Raw genomic sequence first — 23,098 nt, 5'->3', positions numbered from 1 at the left:
GATCCTGATATGGAGCTCAGAAAGAAGCAGCCCCTCCCAGTTGGTAGTGTTGACCCAGTCCAGAAGCATTGCTTTGTCTTGGCAGAGTACTCTAGCTGTGCCCAGAGCCCTCGTCAAGATGCTGTGAGGACCACAGGACGTCGGGCAGAGAACTCAGCTCTGTGAGGACCACAGGATGTCAGGCAGAGAACTCAGCTCCGTGTTCCTCTAGCAGTAGACACTTCCACTCCTCCATACCACAACCCCCTGGGAAACCTTTGTTTGGGTTTCATAAATGCTCAGATCGCTCACTGAAGTCTATGCTGTTACAAAGGAGTACAGACTGAACAATTTCTAAAGACCAACAATATAGTTCACAGTCTGAGAGTCTAGGACAGTGGTCCTCACCCTTCCTAATGTTGCAAACCTTTAATACAGTCCCTCATGTTAGAGTGATCCTCAACCATAAAGTTATTTGTGTTGCTTCTTTATAACTGTAATTTTACCACTATTACAAATTATAACGTAAATACCTGTGTTTCCTCACAGTGTTAGGCGACTCCCATGAAATAGTCATTTAACTCCCACCACCCCCCCCCCCCGCCAACACACACACACAAGGGGTCTTGACCCACAAGTTGAGAACCATGGGGTGAGATAAGTACTTCATCTTTTCTTCTAAGCTAGTGCCTTGAATGTCGAGTCTTCTAGCAGGAGGGGACCCTGTATCTTCTATGGCAGAACAAAATAGCACCAATCCAGTCACCTCAGAGGTCGAGTCTACAGCCCAAGACTATAGAGGGGACACGTTCAGCCATAGAACTGTGGAAGTTAACATGCCACCATCTGCTGGGTGACCCACACTTGAGTCTCGGGCACATCTGTTTAGAGGAAGAAACTGTGTTCTAAACCGGTTTGAGAAGACCGGTTTGTGCTGAAGATAAGTCAGAGTAACTCAACCAAACAGACAACAGGAAACAAAAGCAAAGGCCTGTGAAGGGGGAGGAGGAGGGGGAGGAGGACGAGAAATCCCAGCAGAGAGGGCGAAGGGAAGGAAACCCTTGAATTACCGCAGCCCCCACTCGCATGGCCAGAGCTGAGCTTTGGAGGTTGTTGGCTCCTGGGGCTTGCCTTGTGTCTTATGTTCAAGCTATTGGAAATCACTAAAGTCCACCTCCTTCATCCCCAATATTGTCCCAGTGGTTTGGTGCATGGGGCTGGTGGTTTGCTCTCAGAGGGCAGCCTCACAGTGGTCCTGGTGGGCACCTCTGGTCTACTGGACACTGGGCCCTAACTAAAGGAAGTACCAAGTGTTCTATCTCTACCAGGTGACACTCATTAAAAAAAAAAATCTTGGAAAATTTCCCTGTGACATTAACACAGCACAGTGAGGTATGGACTCTGACTTTGATAACTGGACGCCATGTTATCATTGGATAACTCTGATCCCAGTATCTCCTTTTTAAACATAGCCCCAGCAAGACCTTGAGCGAGCAGACAGGAACAGTCTTTCTCTGGTGTTGTGTAAATGTGTAATTAGCCGTGTACTTATCAACATCGGTATCATTAGGCTTAGAGGCCCAGTTTAATCTGGATTCTATTCTCTTCTCAATGTCAGCCTGTTTCTGGACCAGTACAGAGCCAGCCTTGTTGATGCCATAAAGAGATTACTCCAGCCCACAGTAAGTATGTTTCTATTTTTTTTTTCCTGAACACTGGCTACAGAATAATTAGTCTGCACACAGAGATGGGGAGAGTAATGGAATGGCGGGATTAATGTCATGTAATACTTTAATATTTATTATGTCCAACTTCAATTGGGTCTTCTGATCTATCAGGCTCTTTCCTAATCATAACTAGGAAACTTCTTACCCTTGGCCTTCCGATAAGGAACACCAAGGGTAGTAAAATAAATGAAACGGCTTCAAAGATAGTGTGAGATGATTTTTATCAAAGAATTTCTGGAGTCTTTCCCTTTGATAACAGTATCTTCATATTAAAGTAGAATTATGATATTGAAATTTTTATGTTGACTTCTGTCATTTTAAATCCCTTCCGTGGTAACCTTTGTCATTGTCATTTATCGCGTAAGCTTACTTTCTTCCTTTTTATTTCTGTTTATATCAAAGAAAAAAATGACTTTTAGATGAATCTGTATATTAAAAGTTCTTTGCTCTTAAAGGAAGCCATTATTTACATATTATAAATATTAGGTCACAATGAAGCCAAGCATGGCATAAAATATTGTGCACATTTTTACATTTATATACCCATTTATGCCTGCGAGTAAATTACAGAGTTTGTATCCACTCTTATTTTGTTGAGCTGTTATACTAGGCTAGGAGGTCCTGTAGACTAAACGGAGAGTTAATATACATCTATTTAAAGTAAGAAAGCGAGTTTAAAGCTCATGCATTTAAAAAAAAACTTACAAATACATAAGACTCTTTGCAGTGCCACGGGAATTTAAAATAGGCTAACGGTCTTAGTGTAATCGAAGATAAGAAGTCGCAGTTATTGGATATGACTGCTGTTTGTGTGTGTGTGTGTGTCCATGTATTTTCTAAAGTTTTGTTTCCGAAGTCTTTTGTGAAAGACTCTAGCCTTGTGACCTCAGTGAGACTTGGAGACTAATACCTTTCAATCTTTCTTTTATATCTTTCTCACACCGAAGGCTCCCAGAGCAATTTGATAATCATCCATTTGCTTTTTACACTATTGCTTTCTATTTCCTTATCTCTCTCTAGTTCAGAAACTTTAAATAGGCCTCTCAGAGGAGCAAGGCTTTGTAAGTGGCAATCAAATCAATTAAACCGGCCTTCTCCATTCTGCTTCTGAAGTGGGAAGTGGGTCCTGAGGCAAGGAAGGGACATGTGCCAAGCTGCTGCTGGCTGCCGCCGCACGGACGAGGCCGCCCAAGTTGAGGGCAGCAGAAGGGATGCTGAGCCTCTCCTGGGCCTCTTCATCTCCCCAGTTAGCCTTGGAGGACGCTTGTGAGCATGTGCGAGACCAAGATTCTCGGAGAGGGCACGGAGATGCTCGGATGCAGAGCCTCTATGAAAATGTCTCATACATAATCACAATGCTTTCAAGGACTCCGGGATCTCAGACGACACAAACAGCACTTCACCATCACCAACACCCCTTCAAAGCCTGTTTGTGGCAAATACTCCATTTTGCAGCAGATTTGCATGATTTACAATAGAAAACTGCCCAAGCTATGAATAGACCTAAGTGCAGATTGGACTAGAATCTCTCCAGGCCCTCTTATGGCTGTTAAACCCTGAACCATGCTCTTCCCCGTCTGAAGTATGGCTCCACACAGCCCACTCTGAGCCTGGACAGCAATGCCCCCACTGACTGACAGCCAGTTCTTAACCTTGTGGCCAAAAAGGCCAAGGCCAAGCCCTGGAGCAGGTGACACATCTACAGGCTTCAGGCAGGAGGCTAAGGTCAAACCCAGCCTGCAGCATTACAAGTAGCAGTAGGCTTCCTGCTTTACCTAGGTTCCTCATAGGATTGCTGCCGCCCAAGGCCACTGAGTGTTCTGGTTTAAAGTTCAGGGCGCCCACTATCAGAGAGGAAGTCTGAAGTAATGAATAACGTATGGACTTAATGAAACTGTCACACAGACTCTAAGGTCGGTAGAGACAGGGGACTTAAGTACCCTGGACTCCATTATTCACTGGATCCTAGAAGGGCCACGTGGACCAGGCAATAAAGACCCCCAGTGCTGGTGGGCCTGGGGCTTCCCACAGAGTAGCGGGGAGACCTCTCTCTCAAGGCTGGCTCTCAGACTTCAAACAGACTTCTCCACTGAGTCACACTTCAAGACTGAGATCACATGCAATGGCTACATTACAATTAAAGCTAAGTGTATGTTTATTTTGAACCTAGACAACGCCTCCATGGTTGTGTGGCCCAGCATATGACCATAGTATACGTGTCCACCAGAGACGTAAGATGGAGGTGCACTGGTAGATTCTGATGGTTCAACATAGGGTACTGCCAGCTCTCAGGGTCCGAGCAGGAATCCCTAGAGCAAGAGTTCCCAGAATGGCCTCCTGGAAGAGACACTGTGATGGCTGGAATGTGGTGATGCACACCTGTAGGCCCAACATCCAGGAGGCCGATGGGACAGGGTTATGAATTTGAGGGCAGCCTGGACAGGTTGGCAAGTTCAAGGCCTGCCTAGATGACATACAAAGACAGTAAGTCTCCAGGATAACAGCTGGCCTTTTCTATCGCTCTACCAGCTATTGAGGAAACAGGAAACAGTGACTCTGAGAAGAAATGGCGGCCTGTCTGATGGGAAGCTCAGTGTGTCGGGTCCATTTCAGTACCAACAGTCTCTGAAGCTCCTGTCGTTGCACATTTGTTCCCAACAAGGGGACGCTGAGAGTTTATCCACACTCCTAGAGGACCTCTCAGCGCCAGGACCCTAAGCTCTACTTACCAGGACAGGCACAGTTAAACTCTGGAGCTGGAAAGCAAAGGGTCACTTCCAGCCTCTGTCTGGTGGGTTTCATCCTCTGGAAACCTCAATTTCTCCTCTCCTCAGCTTCTTCCGTGTAAAATGAGAGAAGCCGATCCACTGTGGTGCGAGCGGCTGGAAGGCTGAGAAACTTCTTGACTGCACTTAGGGGCACGGTACGGAAAGCACTTGCCAAGCAAGGGCTTTGAGAAAAGCTGTCAGGAAGGGAAGGCTATTTCCTCACCCAGACCCAGGGATCTCTGCACATGACCATCTCTGCTTGCTGCTTTCTGCTACACAGGGGCCCCCAGTACAGCAGAACCCAACTGCTCCCGCGGGCACTGCCTACTGGGGGCATATGATACCTTTTACTGCAGATGGTCCTCCTAAGTAGGAAGAGAGCCGGGGCTACAACCGTGAGAGTTCCATAATTGCAACATGGAAGCGGGTCTGGGTGCCAGGCTGCGGGAAGAAGCAAGCTTTTGTACCTTTGAGGTGTGTCTTGACTTGGTTCGACCTGACCAGAATACCATTTGGGTATCAGAGGATCCCGAAACAAATGTAACAGGAAAACAAGAAGTATTCCATGCTTTTCTGCTCTTAGAATGGAGCAGTCCTACATGTGGGGAAATAGACGAGGGTGGGGAGTGGGGTGGGGGGAGGCATGTCCCAACAGCAGTGGCTGACCCTGGGTCCTCAGCAGCATAGTCCCAGAGCCTGTAGAGTCACCATACCAGGCCTGAGATTCCATCAGGGAATCAAAAACGCCACCAGCCTGAAACAGACTTTTTTCTTCGACTCTGAGGGAGGAAGAACAAAAAAACCAAACTACATATGCAGTTGGCTTCTGTCCGAGTACTATAAGGAACTCTCCAGAAAAGAGAGACATTAGGGGGGAAAAAAGTGCTATCAGTAAATTTTACTCATTCCAAGAATCAGCGCTCCCCACTGGTCTTCCCTGCTGACGAGTGGTTTCTCCTTGATGATGATTGACGGGGTGTCTGCTTAAGGCCATGTTCCCTAAAGTCTGTGACAACAGTCATGGCCTATACAGAAGACCCGAAAGCAATTGGAAACCCAGCCAGAGCAGCCTGCACGTTGAACAGCACCGACAGCCGACAAATGGCACCTGCTAATGTCCTTCTAAAGGGGCTGTGTGTCCCAGAGGGCCGCCAGGACAGCCAGGCAGTGGGGGCACCACAGGCAGGCGACGACGCAGATAGCACCCCAGCTGGTTGTTCCCAGCTCAGAAACACCACTGTGGTCAGTGAGATGGTTCAACAACTAAGAGTGCTGGCCATGCAAGCCTGCTGACCCGAGTCCAACTCGCTGCAACCATGATGGAGGGAGGAGACCAGAACATTATCCTCAAGAACAAACGAACAAAGCCTGGATGCAGAGGTGGCGCACGTTTTTTAGTCTCAGCATTCCCGATGCAGAGGCAGGCGGATCTCTATGAGTTCAAGGCCAGCCTGGTCTACAGAGTCAGTTCCAGGACAGCCAGGGCTGCATAAAAAACAGACAGAAAGTTGTTCTCTGACTCACGACTCTGACTCAGGTGTACGTATGCACACAACAACAACAACAATAAATACTTTAGATGTCACTGTGGAATTCATATAGCCTTCTTCAGAACCAGGAGTCACATGCTCCTCAGAGCCCTGCCTATGTCCAGGGAGTCCTGTAGCTGGAAACCTCCTGCCCCCATTTTAGAAGAGTAATTTCTTCTTAATGACTGACTTCCTCACCCTTTTAAAAATCTAACGTCTCAGACTGAAGAGATGGCTCAGCGGTTAAGAGCACCAGCTGCTCTTATGGAGGATCTGAGTTCAAATCCCAGCACCCACATGGTGGCTCACAACCATCTGTAATTGGATCTGATGCCCTCTTCTGGTGTGCATGAAGACACTGTACTCATATACATAAAATAAAGAAACCTTTTTTTAAAAAATCTAACATCTGTGTTTACATCTGTACAAACATCTTTTTTTTTTTTTTGTCTGTCTCAGGGAAATTTTTGACATGTATGAGGAGTGGGCTCCATGTGGTGACTAAAGCTATCCTGCAAACCACAGCAGGAAATTCCTTCCCACTGGGATCCTCACCAGCTCTCGGTGAGGAGGTGAGGAGCCGTTCAGCCACTCCTAGCTCACCTCCGGGTAGACATGGACTTGAACAACAGAGAGCTCCACGGTGGCTCTAAGGCTTAAGAACATGGGCCCAGCCCAGAAGTGCTTTCCCAGGGGCCTTGATTCAGCATGTACAACCCTGTACTCTTCACAGTGTACCAGGCTATGAGGTACAGGCTCTGGGCTTCCCCAGAATCAAAGATCTGTTGTAGTGATGTGATACACCGCACTGTTCAGTGAAAGATGCAGCCTGCTGGTGTCCTTACCAGCTGTATGAAGCTTTTGAATTTCCGCCTTCAGTAGATGTGAGATGCTCTAAGATGCAGGTATATCCAGGCAGTCTGGGCTATATGGCAAATTCAAGGCCTGCCCAGGCCGTATAACGAAACACTGGAGTACAGGAAGTACTTCTATACGGATGCTGGCCTTTTCAGTTATTCTACCCCCAAGAGCCCACTTGGTCTCTTTTGACATTACAGCATGAAGGTGTTTGTCGTCTACAGAATTCACGCTCGTGAGCTGCACAATCGAGTCCTCTAACTCAAAAAAAAAAAAATTCTCAGAATATTTTCAGTAAGTTTATGGATTTTCTGTTGGGCAGCATTCAGAGCTGTTCTGGGCTACCAGCTGCTACAAGTGGGCCACAGGCCATAGGTTGAACAGGCCTGATGGCTTTATTTGATGAAATACTAGCTAAGTAACTGTGGTCTGCCTGGCCCTGTGCTCCAGAGTGTGGAGCTGTGAATCTAGAATCTAGAATGAGGGGCATTGTAAGGCAGGATGGCAGAGTAGAGTCACACAGGAGCGACTGGCAGTATAACTAAGCGAGGGCAGACCAGGAGTGAGGAGCCAGGAGGAAGCAGAGGGGAGCTGGAGGCCGTAGGAGGGTTACCTAAGCCATCTCAGAGGCACCAGAAGGAGTGCGCTTGCTCACCTGTGCAGAGTGGGCAAACACAGTGTTTGCCTGCAATGTGCTTTGGCTTAACTCTGTCCACTTTGGAGCTTGGGCGGAAGCTAAAAGTTACTCTGGGGAACCATTTTGTCAAGCCGACTGTACTGTGATGAAGAGACAGGGCCTTATCAGGGAAGGAATAGAGAGCCATTGAATGTTTACGAGCAGTGGTGTGGTCACTCAAATACTGCCAAGGGGCCAGATTGGAGAAAAGGGGACTCTGAGAAAAGCAAAGCCCCTTGGGGGTCCGCCACGGACCCAGTTCTCCATGGACTTCTCCATCTAGGAGGTAATGGAACCAAAGACAGTGTGGAGTGGACATTCAGTTTCTGCATGCCTCTTGGATGCCCAGTACAGAGGTGGGGCCAGAAGACAGGAAGAAACAGCACACCCCTACCCCAGGGGAGCAAGCAGCTGCAGATGGTTGTGAGACACAAGGGCAAAGGCTGACAACCTAAGGCGGCAGGGGGTAGAAATAACTGCCTGGGGAGGCACAGAATGTAGAGGCCAGAGAAAGTCAGAAAAGGCCTCAAAGGAGCAGGGCATCTGGCCTGGGTGTTGAGGGATGAGTAAGAGTTTACCAGGCAGGCAAGAACAGTGGAGGTCGGAGAGGTCCCGTAGCCTGAGGAGCGTTTGCAAGTTTACAGACAAGGAGATGCACGGAAGAACACAGCAGCTGTGATGGCTTCAGTTTGACTAGAGGGCCAAGTAAGCATGGAAGGCCGAGGGACAGTTGTAGGTATGGATGGGAGCCAGGTCACATGGGGCTTTGTCTGCCATCCTAAGAAGTCAGAATACATCTCGGGGGTTTCCAAACCCCATTTTATTGGAAAGACTCTTTGGTCAAAGTGTCTCGCCTGCGTCCCAGGAAAAGAGATGAAAATAAGGTTGAGATGTAGTTCAGTGCTAGAGCACATGCCATTCACAAAGCTGGGTTCAAGAGCCAGCACCCAAAAAGAAAGAAAGGGAGGGAGGGAGGAAGGGAGGGAGGGAGGGAGGGAGGGAGGGAGGGAGGGAGGGAGGGAGGGAGGGAGGGAGAAGGAGAAGGAGGAGAGACAAGAGAGGAAGCAGAAGAACAAGAAAAAAGAAAAGAAAGAACACATTGGCAATGCACTGGTTCCCTCAGCTGTGTGTGTGTGTGTGTGTGTGTGTGTGTGTGTGTGTGTGTGTGTGTGTGTGTGTGTGAATCCCTGGGTGCACTGGCTTTGATAACTATTGCTTTAAGAACGAACGGTAAGGTTTGGAGCCAAGGCTTACATTCCACATTAAGCAGAATGGGTTAAAGATATTTTCAGATGACCATCCCACGGGCAGAGATGAGGAGGCACCCGGAACGATGGGCGTGGACCCTTCACAAAGGTGAATGCCGTTGCTAGATCAGTTATATTCTTGGAAGTTACTGATGTTTAAGGGATAATTGAAGCTGTGGACTTGAGTGCAACTGCCTAGAATTATACCATACATGAAGGAAAAAGTAGGCAGAAGCCTGGGGTTACTGACAAGGCTAGTGAGAGAGGAGAAGAAGGAGAAGCCAGAAAAGGAGGCAAGAGTGAACGAGGGGGGGGAGGGAGAAGGAGAGGGAGAGGGAGGAGAGAGGGGAGAGGGGAGAGGGGAGAGGGAGGAGAGGGGAGAGGGGAGAGGGGAGAGGGAGGAGAGGGAGAGAGGGAGAGGGAGGAGAGGGAGAGGGAGAGGGAGCAGAGGGAGGAGAGGGAGAGAGGGAGGGGGAGAGGGAGAGGGAGAGGGGCAGAAGTGAGCAAAAGCTGCATGTCAGAAACCAAGTAAATAAAACTAAGCACTTAACCATATGATCAGTGTTTAATAATTGGTGACCTGGAGGAGGAAGGTGTGAAGGGATCTCAGGGGCATGGCACCTCCTTTCTTTCTTTCTTTCTTTCTTTCTTTCTTTCTTTCTTTCTTTCTTTCTTTCTGTTTGTCTTTCTTCTTTCTTTCTTTCTTTCTTTCTAGATTTATTTATTTATTTATTTATTTATTTATTTATTTATTTAATGTGGGTATATCGCTATCTTCAGACACACCAGAAGAGGGAGTAAGATCTCATTACAGATGGTTGTGAGCCACCCATGTGGTTGCTGGGAATTGAACTCAGGACCTCTGGAAGAGCAGTCAGTGCTCTTAACTGCTGAGCCATCTCTCCAGCCCCTGGCACATTCCTTTCTTAAATGAATCTGAAGCACCCTTATTTCCCCCACGGGAGTATGGAGCAGCCTGGCACAAGAACAGCGGACCTCATCGTGTAAACAGCGTCTCTGTTGCCAAGTGGGACTTCTCTCTCCAGGGATAAGCGAATGCCCTGGGGTCTCTGCCCATCAGTCAAATGTTATATTCCACCCAAGTGTTCATTCTGAATTTTAAAAATGACCGCCGTGTCTGAATGCTTAGGAAGTTGCACTTTGGTAAATTGAAAATGATTTTCATAGGGTGATATGCTAGTTTTAGACTTATCTTATGTTTCTTGTTTTGACTTTCTGCAGCCAAATCATAAGCCATATTCATCAGCTGTAGTTCCCCCATAGACACGCCCTGCTCCCCTGTGGACACTGGGAGGCAGGGGGCCCGGCTTTAGAAGCCCTCACTACAGCATGGGGCAGAGGCTGGTGGATATCACTGAATGGATGGATGATCCCCTATCACCCTCCTAGACATGAATCGACAGCTCAAAGTATCTGTATTCAGCAAAAGGAAAACACCATCTTAAAACTCACAACTAACTGTGAACCAACACCACTCTCCCTCCTCCTCATTGTGTGAGTACAGGATTGGGTAGTTAGGTGCCCTCTGCAGACCCGCCCTAGAGCTGGTTTCCGTAAGAAAAGTCTCATGGAGAAAATCTGTTCAAAAGACTAAGCAACAGAATGTGGCCTTCAGACTCTCAGACTGGTGGTCTTTAGATTGTTCAGCACCTGGACTGAGTTTATTCTTTCAGCAAATGTTGACTGAGTGCCTACTACCTGCTAGGCACCGAGGAAGTGCCCTGCACAGAGCGTCAGAAGCCCCTGTTGTCATGGAGCTCGCAGTCCAGCCAGAGGAGTCCGGCAATAGCAAACGAGGGTATAGTGTGTGTCTGTGACAATGAGTACCAAGAACGAAGCTAAAGCTTTGATGGGGCGAGAGTCGAGGGGAGGGGGAGGGGTGCTACCATTCTGAATATATTTGTTAGTCATAGATGGTAAGCTGACCCTTAAGCAGAAGCATAATGTTTAGTCAGAAAACACTTCTTAACCTAACCACCCACTCCACTCCCAACCCACCAGTGAGTGGGACGTGGGAGGTGCACACTTTGTGAATACAAACATCAACTCAACCAAGAATGCTGTCACCCTGAAATCCTGTGATATACAGCCGAAATGATAGCTGTAAAGAAACCTCAACTATAAACTGTATGGCAATCTTTGCAGGTGACTTCAAAATGAATCAGCTTCCATTATTCAAAACTCTTGCATGGCAGCCAGTGCTTTGCAATGAGTGAAGTGACCAACGGACCCAACTGATAGTCCCTCCTTCCCCCGCCCCTTAAAAAAGAAAAGAAAAAAGAATAAAGGGAGACCTGTGTTCTCCTGCTGAGACCGAGTATTATATCTAGTTTCACATAAAAATGAATTTTTGCTGCTAAGCTTGAGAACTGCCTGAAAATAGCAATTAATATTGGAGAGGCTGACAGAACCTCAAGTGTGGTGGCATGATGGATACTGCCGTAACTATGCGCCAGGGTGTGCGTGTGTATAGGTAAACACAGTGTGGAGGCACCTTGGTGTCCAGGGCAGGTAAGTGGGATGGGGTGAGCATTCTCAGAGCAATGGTTGAGTGGTATGGATTTTACCCAATCTTAAGTCTGAGTAGCCTTGCTGTTCAAATTATTTTTACATTCCCTTCCTTTGAGCCTGTCAGCTCGCTGGAAGGGAAAACGGAAAGGCCATGCAGCTCCGTCCTTCCCGTTAGCCGATGAGCAAGTTCGGCAGGTTCTTGTGTGCAGGATTGAGAGATCAGAGGAAACCACCTCCAATGCCCTTCCAGCTCTCTGATGGATGGGGAGCGGTCCTGGTGGTGCTGATGCTGACTGTGCTGATGCCACGGCTGTCGGCTGTCGGATGGTGGGGATCCTTGTTGGAAGTCCAGGGTTCTTTCTGCCCCACGGCTCCTACTGCTTCCCACACCCTCCTCTGCATGTTTACTTATCTGTAAAGTGCAATGCCTAATCTACAAGGCTATAGAGAGGGGTGTCAAAGGGATGGAAGAAGGCCCGTGAAGCAGCTATTGTGGTGGTAGCTGTCATGATCACTGTCATCACTGTGGCTAATGAGGACACTATGGGATAGAGAGAAAGGGTAGCCATGGCAGAGGCAGGTGAGTGAGCTTCTAATCAAATATGGGTTTGCCCCCTAGGCCAGTTATCCAGGTTTCTGAGCATCCTGTAAAACAGACCTGAGAGTGTATTCACAGGGTAGAGACTAGAGGAGTTGTATATATAGATGCTGAGCCCATATGGGTCTGACACACTCCAGCAGATGCTTGGTAGGTGTGGATGATAACTTCCTGTCATAAGAAACTTGAAGAAGTTAGGCATGGTAACCCATACCTGCAACTATAGAACTCAGGACATAAAGGCCGGAGAAACGCAAATTTAGGGCTAGCCTGGACTACATAATAAGACACTACCTCAAACAACAACCAAAAAAAAAAAAAAAAAAAGGAACTGGAATATATTTAATAATTTTCTCAGAACCTGGAATGGCATAGAGTTAACAGAAGCATGCAGGTACCTGTTTCTGTTTAATGAGGAGAGATTTAGATTCAGAAACTGGGCTGTTCTGTATACATGCTACAGGAAGGGGGGTGTGAATAACATGCAACCAGTTATCAGTAAAGAGTCATTATGAACTGTCCTGTCACACCAGCTTTCTGAAGTCCATGTACATGTTACTCAGGTTCTCTTCATGACCACAGCCCTCTCCAGATTCTGTGGCTGTTTAGACACGCCCGCCTGCCTGCATGGTCCCACTTCCATTTGACTGCTGTAGTGAGTTGTCCCGTTACAGTGTGGACCTTCCCGAGGGATTCACTGAGGTAGGATACCTAAGTCTTGGAACCTTGTCCCAGACCAGAAGTCACAGAAAAGACTCGGGAGCAGGACTGAAACGTGAGAACGCTTCAGCACGGATTGTGCTCACGGATCCCAGGGAGAGTAGGCTGGCACCTCATCTTCTAGTCGATTAACATGTATACGAACTGGTTACCACATGTCCTGGAGCTGTGTCGTGTGTTGGCAGTATGAAACAGTAATGGGAACTCAAGAAGTTAGACTCCAGAGAACCAAATAACCCTATTTTTAAAAAGGGGTGGGTGGGGGGGGGGAACAGAACTAAAATTCAGAGAAACAGAACAGAGAATTCTCAGCTGAGGAGTATCGAATGTCTGAGAAGCACCTAAAGAAATGTTCAACATCCTTAGTCATCAGGGAAATGCAAATCAAAACGTCCCTGAGATTCCACCTCACACCAGTCAGTATGGCTAAGATCAAAAACTCAGGTGCCAGCAGATGCTGGCAAGGATGTGGAGAAAGAGGAACACTCCTCCATTGCTGGTGGGATTGCAAGCTGGTACAACCACTCTGGAAATCAGTTTGGCAGTTCCTCAGAAAATTGGACATTGTACTACCTGAGGACCCAGCTATACCACTCCTGGGCACATATCCAGAAGATGTCCCAACTGGTAAGAAGGACACATACTCTTCTATGTTCATCGCAGCCTTGTTTATATTAGCCAGAAGCTGGAAAGAACCCAGATGTCCCTCAAGAGAGGAATGGATACAGAAATGTGGTACATTTACACAATAGAGTACTACTCAGCTATTAAAAACAATGACTTCATGAAATTCATAGGCAAATGGATGGAACTTGAAAATATCATCCTGAGTGAGGTAACCCAGTCACAAAAGAACACACACGGTATGCACTCACTGATAAGTGGATATTAGCCTAAAAGTTTGGAATATCCAAGATTCAATTCACAGACCATATGAAGCCCAAGGAGAAGGAAGACCAAAGTGTGGATGCTTCAGTGCTTCTTAGAAGGGGGAACGAAATACTCAGAGGAGGAAATAAGAAGACAAAGTGTAGAGCAGAGACTGAAGGAAAGGCCTCCAGAGACTGCCCCACCCGGGGATCCATCCCATATACAGACACCAAACCCGGAAGCTACTGTGGATGTCCAGAAGTGCTTGCTGACAGGAGCCTGATATGGCTGTCTCCTGAGAGGCTCCATGCAGCCCCATGGAGTGAGCAACAGTGTCAATTGGCCAGACCCCCTGGAGCTCACTGGACCACCAACCAAACAGTACACATGGAGGGACCCATTAGCTCCAGCCACATAAGTGGCAGAAGATGGCCTTGTTGGACATCAGTGGGAGGAGAGGCCCTTGGGCCTGAGGGTGTTCGATGCCCCAGTGTACAGAATGCCAGGGCAGGAAGATGGGAGTAGGTGGGTGGGTGGGGGAGCACCATCATAGAGGGGGGGAGGGGGAGGGGATAGGGGGCTTCCAGAGGGGAGACCTGGAAAGGGGAAAACATTTGAAATGTAAATAAAGAAAATATCAACAAAAAAAAAAAAAGAGAGGGAGAGAGAGTAATGAGAGCCACCCCAAACTCTGACATTTATGGTATGTTGTTCAGGAGAACAGCTTCCATTGCATTTTGTTTATTACATAGATATTATTTAGAAATGCTGCAGTATAGCATGGCTATCTGTGTGTGAAATATTCTTTTCTGCATCTGTCCCTGAAATAATTCTTCTGTGAACATGTGTCCAGCTTAGATGTCTCTATAAACAACAGTTCCGTATCTGTACCTGAGAAGACAAACGCTTTGACTGGCGGCTGTTGTCGTGTTTGGTTGCTTTCCAGTTTTAAACTGTGTGAATTTCTTTTTTAATGTTCTAGGGGAAAGCAGTGGTATTTGCCCCACGCCGAGGGAATACTTTCAACCAGTTTTGCAATCTAGCTGAAAAAGCTGGTTTCTCTCTCCAAAGACATGAAAATTACGACGAGCCCATTTCAAACTTCCACTCCAAGGTTAGTTCTCTGCCTGGGCTAGATAACACTTTAATCCGAGCTGCATTCTGACGAGATCATGGTCGTTTTGGCAGGTAACGTAAATATTTGATTAAAGTATTCTTCGGGTGTGTCGCTTCTGAACAGCTATGTGTATCTGGTTATTCTGTGCGGCACAGCCATCTTTCATCTTTGCATGTCTATGAGGATTTTACAGAAACCATTCCTGTTTACCCCTTTCTCTGAAACACACTAACCCTTTTCATTCATAATGGACTCATGTGCAAGACGTGAGAGGAGGTGGCTTAGAGTGAATGACAAACACGCATTTGTGTTTTAACGAAAAAAAAACCTTCGGCTTCTAAGTAGGTTAAATGCTTAGCTGGACTGAAATAAATAGAAGGTGAGTGTCTAATTGTATCATGTTGGACTGTAAATCTTTATCTCTGCTTGCTTTATGGCTGGGTCAGTTGACAGTTTGAGACTGTTAAATCTCGTACAGAATTTCACAGTTGCGAGGTTATATGTCAGATTGAGGCGTGCGCTACAAGATTTAGGTCAGAAGCCCTTATCTGAGAGTGGGTTCTAAGCCTGCTTACATAAAGCAGTGTTATCAGCCTCTTTATTATTTATGTGCATGGAGCAATATAGGACACCAAGAGGCGAGCATTTCCTGGAAAAGTTTCCAGGGCTCTCACGTTTGCTGGTGCCCGCCACGGGGACTAGCCTGACGCGGATTTCTTGTGTGTCTATACGTGCCTCTACAGAAGTCTCCCTTTGCTGAGCTTATCTGCCCTCGGTGAGAGACTCTGACTTGTCACGCTTTCACAAGCTATGACTACAGGAAAGTAAAAAAGCCCGGCCTTAATTTTCTCCTGGCACAATGTGAATAGCATTCTTTACTGCGCGGGACTGTGATATAATGTTGAAATATGTCAGCTACTGAAAAGTCATATTCAGAACGGATCAGATCTTCCAAGCGAGAGAAGAGACCCTTATTCTCAATTCCTACAAATGGGTCGCCTTCTTCCTGTCTCTAGGGCTCCATTCAGCCGGTGGGTGGGGGCGGGAGGAGAGGGGCTTTGAGAGCTGGGAAGTTCAATGGCATCCTCTCACTGATGGATGGGACCTCCGCCTCACAGTCAGAAAACAGAAACCAACTGGCAAGTTATTCACATCTTACCTGCTCCTCCAACATAATGCTCCCCTCCTTAGCCTCTCCCCAGAACAAAGGGAAGAGCTCTGAGAAGTTACCTGATGGGGAAGTCTCTCCTGGCCTCCTGAGTGAGTACCTTCAACTAAAGGGATGAGGTGGCCTCCTCTCAGAGTCAGGCTGCAGCTGCCTCAGAGGTCAGCTGCTGCTGCTGTGACATCCTGTCCGTCTTCTGGCCCTTCAGAACCACAGATGCTTTTAGTTTCCCAGTGACAGCTCAGGAGAGCGAAGGTGTGGGTGCTTCCACCAGCAGAGATGTTTGGCATTGCCCCCCTCCCAGGACCCCTGTCTCCTCTCTGCAACATCTGAAGTAGGATGGGACAAGCAAGACACCTTGGTGCCACACATCCCCTCCTTTGTCTTAGAACTTGTCAGTCTCTAGTGGATGGCAGCCTCCTCCTTTGATTTCCAATGCCGTGCCCTACCCTGCTAAGCACAGCACACTTTAAAAAAACCTCTGAATATGTTTCTGGCATCTCTATTGTGTGCTGTACCCAATGTGTACTGGGTAGGTCACCACGGACTGATGAGCCGGCCCAAACACAAATACACCTCTTTAAATAATTAAATGGCCTCAGGTTTGCTTACAAGTCAAATTCTTTCCTTTGCTGACAATGGGCTTAGAAATAGTCTCCCTGTGGCTGTGGGGTGAACCTACACACACACACACACACACACACACACACACACACACACACACACACACGAATGATGTCCCGAGGAAGTAGAACCCAGGGAAGATGCTGTGCAGTCCTGGGTAAAGGGTATAAATAAATAGTGTGTGTGTGTTTAATGAGAGCTATTTCAGTTAGTTTGACATCTTGCTTCTATCACAAGAATGCTCATCCCTTGTGTCCCCCTTTTCATCAGACTCACGATCCTACACACACACACACACACACACACACACACACACACACACACATACACACACACCCCACCGCTGCCACACACACACACACACACCAGCAGGCCGGGGAGTGAGTATGGGGTCGCCCCTGTTCCTGCTCCCCGAGCTCAGGAGTCTCAGTCCCAGCCCGTGACCAAAGGCAGTGAGTGCCCTGTCTCTGCCACCTCCACGCAGCTCCAGGAAGCTGAGGGCCGGCTAGGCTGGGGGAACCTCCTCCTTGGCGGCTTTTGTTGGCCTCCTGCTAATAGTCAGGGCTTAAAAGTTTCCCATCTTGAGCTGCAATCAGCTTTCTTCTTCTGCATCTCTGGCCAAAGCCCACCGTCCCTGGGCCGCTCCTGCTCCCCATCGGAGGAGCAGCGTTTCCCTTCGGGCTGCGTGTTATCCTCTTAGCCCTACTGTGTTGGAATAGACCGTGAGCAGCTGGAGGACTGTAAGACGCCTGATAATGCCGCTCTTTTCCGCTGTCCCGTCTTAATCTTGTTACACAAATGGTTGTGAAGAGATTCATGAATTTTAATTTTGCCCTCTGCATTAGCGCCTCACGTCACTCATACACAGCTGCCTTCTATGCCGAGTTTTTCACCCCTCCTCTTACAACAGGGGAAAAAAATTAGTTACAATCTTGGCAGTAGTGCAAGGTAAAAAAAAAAAAAAAATCTACCGATTTAGGCAACCACCCATGAAGCTGATTAACAGTCAGCGATCAGGAGGAACGGCTTTGCCTCTTAAACTTTTCACCTCTCATTGTTAACTGTGAAATTTTATTTCCGTTAAAAAGCAAGCCTGTAATCAAAACGGTGCCATTCTGTACTCTGTGCCCGTGCTTTTGTTAAACCGTACCCACACGGTGCAGCCGGCGTGCCCAGGAACCAGGCAGCCGAAGGTGGAGTGCGCTTTTAAAACAGCGCCTTTCTGCTTGTCCGGGCAACAGGAAGGGGAAAAAAAAATAATAACAACAAAACACTTCCCTCTCCTTCCCAGCCTCTTCTTGGTCCCTCCAGACTGAGAATCAAACCTCTTGCCCCATGGTGTGGTGCAAACCACGAAGATACAGGACTGTTAAGACAGCCAGCGGTTTAGCCAGCAAGAGTGGTGATTTAAGATTGGAATTACCTGATGACACTGCTCAGAGGTTCTTTGGGAATATAATTTTACAAGCCATGAGTTGGTTTTTGTGTTGTTTTGTTTTTCTAACTTTGGCAAAACCACTGGGGATTCTATTTTCTATATTTCTGTACTTAGCCCAGAAAAAAAGCAGGGTGGGTGCGGAGGGGTGGGGGGCTAGAGCTGTGTCGTCAGTACATTGTGTGAGCTGCACAACCATATTGCACTTCTGCTTATCTATTCAAAATGCCACGTTACAAGTGGATGGTGCTTGTAATCTGTGTGGTGTGCTGTTGATAATTGTGGATACTGTAAAGGGTAAACACTGAACCCCATTCCTGATGCTGTTCCTGCAGCAGTAAGGCTGAGTGCGCTACATCCAATTATGAAATGAACACGATGCGTCTAATAACAGCTATATAATCTAGTGCGGTCCTCAAACCTATGTTAACCTATGAAACTGAAGAATTGTTTTATTCACAATTTGCTTTTTGTTCCTATTTTTTTTCAAGGTGCTTTCTTACTTCTTAAACATTATAATTATCAGTTGAGCAAAGAATAAGTGGAAATGCTCTTAAGTCTTGAGCCAGCACTTCCCCCGTCCCAGCCAGCATCTCCCAACAGCCTTGTAGGTTTACTTGGTTCAGAGATAGCCAGGCGGGTGTTTGTGAGGTGGGAAGACCCTCCATTTCCAGACAGGCTCAGAGGAAGAGCCAGGCTGGTCTGCCCCTTCCCTTCCAGCAGCCGAACCTCTGCTTTGGCCTCCAGAGGTCAGCACAGAATTCAAATTAAAAGTGATTTCTAAATCATATTTACAGAAGAATTATTTATCCCATATATTACCTCAGGGACTTTATAAAGAGCTCATTTGAGGCTCTGGATATTTATTAGCGCCCGGAGAGTGAGTAGGTCAGCTGACTCGCCCAGAGTGATCAACGTTCCTTTCTCCCCAGGCCCGGAGAAAAGAACTTAGCTATGGTGGCCCCCTCTCCTCTCTGAGAAATGTTTTCAATGATCTTGTTCCGTTGCTAGGGGTGATGTGTGACTACAAGGTATGTTCAGAGCCCACATGAACAGCAGAGTTGGGGAAGCCAATTTCTTGGAATTCTCATGATGATGATTCTTAGACTAGAGAGTGAGGAACACTGTGGTGGCAGGCTCTTCAAGCCCCGTTCTAAGTAGACCACTAGCCAGTTTGTGAGCAGACATCTAAGAAAGCAAATGGGCACCACCCTACTTCCTGTTCTTGGGAAAGGAGGCTGCGCACCCTTAATCCATGCGCTCTAGAGGCAGAGGCGGGCAGGTCCACAGAGTGGGGTGCAGGACCGCTAGGCCGATACAGAGGAACCCTATCTCAAAAGCAAACAAACAAACAAACAAACAAACAAATAAAACAAATAGGAAAGGAAGGCGGTGAGACTGGCCTTAGGTCCCAGTGGAGAAGGTGGGCTCAGGACTCCTGTCTTTAATACTGATGGCATATCACCATTTTGGAATAGGATTTAGAAGAGATGGTACTTGTAAAAGGTGCAGGCAAGCATATCCCCAGCAGACAACCCAGCAGAATATGATAGCGGAGCCTTTCCTGAGATGTTTGTTTAGGGTGGCCAGTAGTGACTGATTTGAAATAATAAAAGAATTGCTTTCCTGTATAGTGAAAAGATTTCTTTTTTTTTTTTTTTTTTTTTTTTTTTTTTTTTTCGAGACAGGGTTTCTCTGTATAGCTCTGGCTGTCCTGGAACTCACTTTGTAGACCAGGCTGGCCTCGAACTCAGAAATCCGCCTGCCTCTGCCTCCCGAGTGCTGGGATTAAAGGCGTGCGCCACCACGCCCGGCTTAGTGAAAAGATTTCTTATCCTTATAGATTAAAAATAAATGAACAATTAGCTCAAAAATACCAACTTAGAAACTAGCCAGGTGTGGTGGCGCATGTCTTTAATCCCAGAAACTCAGGAGGCAGAGGCAGGTAGATCTCTTTGAGTTCAAGGCCAGCCTGGTCTACAGACTGAGTTTCAGGACAGCCAGGGTTACACAGGGAAATCCTGTCTCAAAAGAAACAGAAGAAGAGGAGGGAGAAAAAGAAGGAACAATCTAATAAACTGCTATTTATAGAATAAATATAAGCGTGACTGTCAGGTTTATTATAGCCAAGTGAGGGGGTAAAGTGCACTTCACTTGTCATATGCCAGAATGTGTGCTTGAGGTTTGAAGGTTAGTTGGGATATAAAATTGTATCACAGAAGGCCCGCACAAATTCATCTTAGCAACATCAAGGGTTGCCGCTCTGTTGGAATATGTGCCTGGGAGTAGACGGGGGTCCTAAGTCACCACGTGCTATAAATGCCCCCAAAGGAGACCTAGACAGCCTTTGAAATGTCTGAAGCCCACGGCCATGTCTCGGTGCCCAGCTCTTGCGATGGTCTCCAGTTATTCCAATACTCTTGCCTGCTTAGAGCCCAGGGCAGCAAGGACCAGACGAAGAGACATGCCCAGCGCTAGTCTGGGAAAGATGAAGGTACCCCAGCTTTCCCTCAGTCATGGTGTAGTTTTGGGTACAATCACACAATCCTCACCTAAAACAAAACATAACAACAACCCGTCCCCCCCCACCCCCGATTCCTATGTTAATAGTATCATGACGCCAGAACCACTAAGAACAATGTTGAGTTGCTCTCCTGTGATATGTCTCAGAATTACATATTTAGGTTAATAAACTGTGATGTTAAAATTAACATTAATACTAATTTATAAAAATTTGGTATTTCTGTTATTTTCAGTTGAAAAAAGAAGGGTCAGACATTTATGAAGAAAGTCTGCACTACCCACTTCTGCTTATTTTAACCAAAACGGGATAGAAGAAAACATCAGATGCAGAGAAGGATTTCCACACTATAGGAGAACTCCGCCACAGCGCCCCTGGGACTCAGGGCTCCACCCACTTTCGAACATTCCGCATCTTGGGACTCCGCCCTTTACTCCGGCCCTCGGCAGCTCTCCCACCCTCCGCAGCGCTCGCTCCCACCGGTCCTTTTTAAAGGAAGCTTGTTGCTCTTCCATACCAAACCTTTGTGTGTTTTTCTGTGTCAGCAGCCTGTCTTGGGTCAGAATTTGACTTGTGGAACAATCTAAATAGTTTTCTCTGAAAGCACAATTTCTTTTGATGATTTCCACCTGCCGCCCCCCCCCCTTTTTTTTAATTGCCTTTGTTCTTGTTTGGTAATAGTATTCTTTATCCACAAACACAGAAAGCATCACCCTTCTTTTCTGGATAAATAAACAAACCTCATTTTTCTGATGTCTCAATTAATTGTTTCAATCTATCGTCTCTTGCTCTGTCTCTCTGTCTCTGTCTCTCTAATTATTTTTTTCTTTTTAAACAGGATGTTTTTTTCCCCCTATAGATGTATAAGAAATGACTACATCAGCCCAGAGCCTCGTAAACTGACCGTTTGTCCTCTGGACACAATAGCGTGGCCAGCCCTCTGCTCCTCCTCCTCAATTATGTGTGATTAGTCTCAGTGTGCTGTGTCAAGGAGGGGGAATGCACTGACTGCTTATTATCTGTTTAGGTACAAGAAGAGCACATTTAGGCTCTGACTATGAATGAAAAGTGAGCCTCTATCAGGGCTTAAATCTAACGCCGCTGGTCTCCAGGCTCCCTCAAAATAGGCCTCTTCCAGAGAAATGTTGACTAAACGTTGGATAAACTACATTGCGACCAGGGGAAAGAAAGAAAGGAAGAAAGGATGGAAGGAAGGAAGGAAGGAAGGAAGGAAGGAAGGAAGGAAGGAAGGAAGGAAGGAAAAGAAAGAAAAAGAAAGAAAGAAAGAAAGAAAGAAAGAAAGAAAGAAAGAAAGAGAACAAAAGAAAGGAAGAAAGAAAGATCACACAATTAGCTTATTTAAAATAAGTATATATTGTTAGTTTCAGGGATTTGAGTGTATAGTAAACATTTAATAGGTGCTACTCCAGAGGAAGCTTTGCTGCAGGGACCCCAGCCCATCCTGCCTGCTTGCTTACATGAAGTGCTCTAATGCCTTTTGTGGAAATTCAGATGTTTATCTGCAAGGAATCATCTGTGCCCACTTGGCAGGAATGTCATTAGGTGGGTTAGCTGTGTATCTTCATATCTTTAGCAGAAGAAAAAGTGTAGACTGAATGTGATACAATTAAAGTGATAGGTGGGGCGGGGGCTCATCTTTTTGCATGTTAAGCAAACTTAGATGCCATAAAAATATTGACTCTCAAATGTCTTCTCTGCCCGCTACTATCATCAAACAAAAATTTTACCTTCAATTTGCATGTCCCTGTAGTCACCATGTTCTCAGCTCCATCAGAGCACCTAGACAGGTCTCAGAAGGCGCAGGTCAAGTTGCAGTTAGATCACACATTTCTTCCTCACAGAAACTTGAATTGCAAAGCCAAGTGATGGGCCAGCGTCACAATAACAGCTATTTATTCCTCTTTGGATAAAACAGCAGTCTATTCTCAGTGCTAGATAAAGACCAGGGCAATGCAAACCAGCCATTTAGCTGAGTAGTTCAGCTGGTGGCAGCTCTCCTTTGCGACTGTATGGGTAACACACTGGCTTTGTATTTTCTTGTTAAAAAAAAAAAAATTAGAGTTTGGGATGTTTCAAAAGGCAACGTAAGTCATTCCACTCACACCGATGAAAATTCAACGAGAATTATTTCTTAGGCAAAAACCTGCAACTAAATCTGCCAGACAAAGGAAACCTGTCTCTGTAGTGGCACCTAAGATGGTCTATTTTTCCCCTCTTTTTAAGTATAGAACAGCAGGGCCATGAGAATATTTCCTTTCTTTTCAGCCAGAAAAATACTCGAACTGGCAGAAATTCAATTTGCATTTGTGTGCTGCAGATTGGGAGAAGTTTTTTTTTTTCTTTTTTTCTTTCTTATTTTTTTTTTTAAAGCAAACCAGCAGTGTGTTTTCTAGAAGTCTCTGAGAACAGTGTATCAGAATTGAGCTGTTCCTACTAAAAAGACATCCAGTAAAGAAGATATTTCTCATGGGGTAATTGTGACCTCAAGACTCCCCTGCCACTTGTTAAGAAATTCATAGGTAGAATTTATAGAATCCTTACCTGGAAGTATCTCTGTGCTAGTCTCTCTCAAAGTGTATATAACAAAGTAGTTATATTTTTTTAATACTTGAAAAGTGGGTCTTTAAATTAATTTTCACATATTTTTAATAGACTGCAGATATTGAGAAGGGAAAAATAAGACAACTCTAGAAAGTTAATTATTTCCGTTT

At 46.4% G+C, this 23,098-nt stretch overlaps 1 protein-coding gene across 6 annotated transcripts in view; it reads left to right on the top strand.

Annotated features, from left to right (window-relative positions):
- Camkmt (calmodulin-lysine N-methyltransferase) overlaps positions 1-21,127 on the top strand; it is a 372,590-nt gene extending 351,463 nt beyond the window's left edge. For all 6 annotated transcript variants that reach the window (XM_085832973.1, XM_085832975.1, XM_085832976.1 and 3 more), the window contains 3 exons: positions 1,598-1,661; positions 14,487-14,618; positions 20,602-21,127. In XM_085832973.1, the coding sequence (XP_085689099.1) occupies positions 1,598-1,661; positions 14,487-14,618; positions 20,602-20,679 (274 nt within the window). In that variant the 3' untranslated portion in view covers positions 20,680-21,127. The remainder of the gene's footprint in view (positions 1-1,597; positions 1,662-14,486; positions 14,619-20,601) is intronic.
- The last annotated feature ends 1,971 nt before the right edge of the window (positions 21,128-23,098 follow it).

The sequence above is a fragment of the Mus caroli genome, unplaced genomic scaffold (genome assembly GCF_978045245.1).
Source record: "Mus caroli unplaced genomic scaffold, Mus_caroli_1 scaffold_18, whole genome shotgun sequence".
NCBI classification, from domain to species: domain Eukaryota; kingdom Metazoa; phylum Chordata; class Mammalia; order Rodentia; family Muridae; genus Mus; species Mus caroli.
Note: the sequence above shows the minus strand (reverse complement) of the source record. Positions and strands in the feature narration are given on the sequence as shown.